Source organism: Rhagoletis pomonella, unplaced genomic scaffold, assembly GCF_013731165.1.
Source record: "Rhagoletis pomonella isolate Grant_MI unplaced genomic scaffold, Rhpom_1.0 Rhpom_scaffold_01173, whole genome shotgun sequence".
NCBI classification, from domain to species: domain Eukaryota; kingdom Metazoa; phylum Arthropoda; class Insecta; order Diptera; family Tephritidae; genus Rhagoletis; species Rhagoletis pomonella.
The window spans coordinates 12,682-17,803 of NW_023459727.1; the positions used below are offsets into that span (position 1 = coordinate 12,682).

Sequence of the window (5,122 nt, forward strand, 5' to 3'; positions counted from 1 at the left end):
CCGTAGCTGGTTTAAATTTATGCAAATCACAAAATTGAATTTGATGGTTTGGAAGTTAAAAATGACAAAATGCGACTAATTAGTCTTGTAAGAAAGTAGTTATTTGTTTAATCAATAAACTGTGTCAGGATACCACTTTGTGATGAGTTTTCGCACGTTTTAAATTTTACACTTTTGAATGCAAACAAAAATTATATCAGCTGTTCGTCTAAGAGCATAAACAGACGGCAGCGTTGATCCGGATCAACTCGGGAATTAACTGAAGTTGATCCGGATTAAGTCCGTGTTAATCCGGATCAACGCTGCCGTCTGTTTAAGCTTTAACTTTCAATTTTCTGTTCGCGTACTGTTTTGGATATTTTTCTCTTGTGAGAGAACTGGTGACATTTCGCCGGAATTTTGCTGTTGGTTGGTTTTACTGGAGATTTTAAACAAACGCACTTAATACAAGGTTGGATAAATATTGACATTTGTGTCAATCGACTGCCTTGTAAGGTTGCAGTTGAGAAGGAAAGAGAAAGCGGGTAACCATTTTATCCCCTTTTGTGAGAAGGTAGTAGGAAAAGTAGTCTGGTAGTGCTGAAATGCGTATTTTGTGTAAAAATTGAATTAAATATATAAAGCAGATTCCGCTAATCTACACAATAGACAATGTGGTTGTTCACGCTTGCCTGGTTATCAGCTTATGAATTAAATGAAGAATGGGAGAATTTTATTCACATAAAACTCTGACCAAAGAAAAACCTTATCGAAAAATAAACCCCTGCTCTAATGTATTGTTTGATTGCTATCACTGTGGCAAGGTAGCTCATCGTTTTGTACAATTTATGAAACTTCAAGAACTTATTTTTTGTCAAAAATTTTGAAAAGAAACCATGAATCTTGAAATGAAACTACCTTCATTTTGTATCATGGGTGAACTATGCCTTTTTTGACACAAAAATGACGGAATTCGAATTGCATGCATTTGTTGCGATTTTGGTTGACTATGGCTTTGTCTCTTTTCTTTTCTAACAGATAATTATCAGAAAGAATGAGAAAATTGAAAGAGTTACGCTCACAGAGAGCGAAATAACGGAAAAGTAAAGAAACGCAAAACTAGCAAGTAATCAGCTGATCAATGTATTTGACTATTGAAAATATTTGGCACGAATTTTTGTTTATCCATTTTGACAGCTAGTAAAATTTTTACTAGCAGAAACTAGCAGGAGCCAAAGAAAGAACAGCGTAAGACCGAGAGCCGCTAGTTGCTGGTTTTTGGGGTTAAGAAACGCTTTCCAGCAGAAATTAGTGATAATTATCTGTTAAGAAACAAAGCTTATTTCTTAACTTGTTTTACCTTTTACTATTTTATTGTACTATTTTCTTAATAAATGGCATGTTTAAAAATTGTGTCGATATTATATAAAAGAAAATGTATGTACTAGTATTTCCATCAACTAGGTATTAGGAAACACTTTTATTTCTAAAATAACTAATTGATGATTGATCTAGTCCCACTTATTCGCTTCATTAATGTAATCTCCATCAGGACTAACATAGTTTTTAATAGGCGGTGTTTCTACCGGTCCCTTAACGTTTACAGGCAGAAGCGTAATATCTTTTAGAATAGCTTCTTGGTAAAGTTCTTCGGATTCCTTCCGTAGCTCCTCCAAAGCCCTATTTTGCGATTGAATCAGCCTGTCTATATTTTGGAAATCCAAAAGTTTTTCGTGGTGCTTGTACTTTGCCCATTTTTTGTTTAGCAGTGCACGTGTTTCGATCTCTTCATCTCGCAATGTACTAAATTTACGTGTGCGTTCTCTAAAAATATAAAAAATTATCCATATTCATTACACAATCTAAAAAGCATACTCTTTTTCATCTAAAAGCGTAAGAGGAGCTTCCAATTCTTCGATTGGTTTCAGTTGTCTTGCATTTTTTTCCAAACGACGAATTTGTTTTTCTAATTTCTTTTTACGGCGGTCTTCTCGCTGCTTTATAATTTGTGGATCTAATTTTTTCTTTTTCTTCAGCGGTTCAGCACATAGCATTGGAGTCAAATATACTAGGCTAACGCTTGTAGTACTTACCTTTCGAAGCGATGACTGCAACGCCAACCTGAAATTATGTACAATGAATAAAAAAGTGTTTTTCTTTAAACCCCTTGTTTACATTACTTGCTGAAAGGTGCTAGAAAAATCATTTTTTTATATTTCCCCGAAATCCTGAGTTCTACGGCAAATTAGAGATGCGTGATACCGATACGATATTCAATATATCAATATCGTAGTTCAACATATCGGTTAATTTATATCGACAACAGGAGGTGCGATACGATATCGATACGATATCTTTTTTCGATATCCGTATAATCGAAACATTTTTTTCGTTCTCTCTATGACTAGTCGTAAAAAATTTTGGAATTTAAGTAAAAAATTAAATTTTTTTTGCATGAATCGCAAATATCATATGTCATAACACTCAGTTTAAATGGGTTGACTTTAGGGTACATCGACATGTGTGTGTTTTAGCAAAACTATAACGAATTTTCTCATGAAACTGTACGAGGATGCTAAGAAACATATGTAACGTATGTAGAAACAGATATGTTTACATAAATTCTCACTATTTTCACTTTTTTAATACTAGTATTTAAGTAATTTGTTGCTTAAATTTTTTGCAATTCCATTAGCAAATTTTCATATAAAAAGTGCAGCTATCACTTGTACTTGCATAAATGCACGATCTTTTCAATGTTCACGTGTGGTTTGTTTACAATAAATGTATTTTATTTTATTTTTTAACAATGTAAAACGTGTTTCACCATTTCACTACTTTTCTTCAACAAAGTAAACAAGTAAACAAATCAAAATGGCTGTACTACCCCATGATACAAAAGAGAGCGAGCAAGTTAGAAACATCGGAGTTTTGATGACAGTATACATACTGTGAAGAAATGTCACTTTGCGAAAATTTTGAAGGTAAGGATACGTATTTAACAATTTTATTTAATTATAATGTAATTTCTTCTTTTAGGTTGCAAAACAGCAGCGACTTAGTCACATTCTTAAGGTATGTATTGAGACTTTTTATATGTTTATAAATTTGAATTGATATTTTTGTTTGTTTATAGATTTGGGATTCACCATCAGCACTTTCAACGCTTGCATCTTCATCGCTAAAACCTTCTGCCTTCAACTTCTTCATCGCCAGGAGCACCACCAGTACCTTCTATCCTCAGCTCCTTCAACGCCAGGAACACCATGGGTACCTTCCGCCCTCAGCACCTTCACCGCCAGAAGCACCATCAAAGTGTAGGTCCAACTTGTCAAATTTTTCAAAGTTGTAAGAAAACTTGATTTTTCTGAACCACCACAAATGATTGGCAACTCTTAATATATATCAAAAGAAAGGTAAACCGATTACCCTACTTTTGATTATAACACCGTTAAAATCGCTTTACGTTTTCATAAAAACTTTGCAACTTTTGTAAACAGCTATATATAAGCAGTGAAAAAGTGGTAAAATTTTGCAAAGTTGTAACGAAACTGGATTTTTGTGCACCATTACAAATGATTTGCAACTGTTAATATATATTAAAAGAAATGTAAATCGATTACTTTTCTTTTGATTATAATATTGTTAAAATCGGTTAACTATTTTATAGAAATTTTGCAACTTTAGAAAACATTATATGTAAGAAGTGAAAAAGTCGTAAAATTTTGCAAAGTTGTAATATAACTGAATTTTTGTGAACCAATGTAAATGATTTGCAACTGTTAATATATATCAAAAGAAGGGTAAATCGATTACCTTTCTTTTGGTTGTAATATTGTTAAAATCGCTTAAATATTTTATAGAAATTTTGCAACTTTTGTAAACATCTATATGTAAGCAGTGAAAAAGTGTCAAATTTTGCAAAGTTGTGATAAAACTGAATTTTTGTGGACCACTATAAATTATTTGCAACTGTTAATATATATCAAAAGAAAGGTAAATCGATTACCTTTCTTTTGATTAAGGTAAATCGATTACCTTTCTTTTGATTATTATATTGTTAAAATCGCTTAAATTTTTTATAGAAATTTTTCAACTTTTGAAATCATCTATGTGCAAATAAGTAATACTAATAATAAGAAATTAAGAAACCACATATGTATGTAAAAATATATTTATTAATGCTAATTACAATTTTTATTCATAATATTGATTATTAGCTATGTATATTAGGTAATCAATGCATTTTGAAAATAAATTTTGCAAAATAAAAATCAAACATTTTTTGGATTTTTTATTTAAAGTTTCTAAGGTTATTTTGAATTCGCTGTGAAGAAAATGCAACCCTGCGTCGGCTGAAAGGGGCAATGCTAGACGAGTGCAGCTATATGTTTTCCTTAGGAAGTATCTGAATGAGTGCGACAGTGATGCAAGGCTCACACGTACAGGGGGAAACTGGTGAAAATCTGCACACCGCCCATACAAAGTTCACAAGATTTTTCACCAGTTTTTAAGTGAACGAAACCCGCGGTTTCACCAGATTTTTCACCACTTTTGGCTGGCAGGGCATTTGACTTTTAATAAAATTATGACATTTCTTCAAATTCATGCTACCTGATCAGTAGAAGAAATAGTGGTAATTTTCTAGGGTGGGGTAACAACCCCTAAAAAAGGTGCGGAAAAGTCGGGAGGGGTACCAAACGACGCGTTTCGGCCCCCCTAATAACAATCCGGAGGGGGGAGATAATATTATTAACCATTTAAAAGTTGTGAACAAAAAACTTTTGTTAAATTTCGTTGTTTTCTATAAGCAATTACCACGTCAAAAATGCACTAAATCACCAGTTTCCACTTTTAAAACACTACTAAAACGTTTCCGGTTATTATTTTATGCAAACCAAATCAATTTATTCACTTTTATTTTATATATTTCGTTAATAAAACAGAGTAAACAAACTTTGCGCCTGCTAAAATTATTATAACCTCAAATCGCTTGTATTGCCACTTTATTTCACATTTCATTTGCGCTATTATACTCAGTTTACACTATACACTTCTTCTTCTTCTTCTTTTTACTTTCATCTAAATAAGATATTAGAAAATCATAAAATGTAAGTATTGTTTTCTTCTGTTAGGTAAATTC

General features: G+C 32.3%; 1 protein-coding gene across 2 annotated transcripts; it reads right to left on the reverse strand.

Annotated features, from left to right (window-relative positions):
* Positions 1-1,334: 1,334 nt before the first annotated feature.
* On the reverse strand, positions 1,335-2,287 carry LOC118752021 (39S ribosomal protein L40, mitochondrial). 2 transcript variants are annotated; one of them, XM_036486846.1, is made up of 3 exons: positions 2,160-2,287; positions 1,855-2,100; positions 1,335-1,782 (listed from the first exon to the last, which is right to left on the reverse strand). In XM_036486846.1, exons 1-3 carry the CDS (start codon positions 2,183-2,185, stop codon positions 1,491-1,493), a joined length of 564 nt encoding a protein of 187 aa, XP_036342739.1. In that variant the 5' UTR covers positions 2,186-2,287; the 3' UTR covers positions 1,335-1,490. The 2 variants fall into 2 exon arrangements, with proteins under 2 accessions (XP_036342739.1, XP_036342738.1); XM_036486845.1 differs by having other exon boundaries at positions 1,335-1,803; positions 2,160-2,286.
* Between the last annotated feature and the right edge of the window lie 2,835 nt (positions 2,288-5,122).

Bases quoted from the DNA above. Each gene is read 5' to 3' on its own strand.
- LOC118752021 (XM_036486845.1), bottom strand. From the start codon at position 2,185: ATGATTTTTCTAGCACCTTTCAGCAA. The intron at 2,101-2,159 runs GTAATGTAAACA...ACATAATTTCAG, and splicing joins TTTCTAGCACCTTTCAGCAA to GTTGGCGTTGCAGTCATCGC. The intron at 1,804-1,854 runs GTATGCTTTTTA...TTATATTTTTAG, and splicing joins ACGCTTTTAGATGAAAAAGA to AGAACGCACACGTAAATTTA.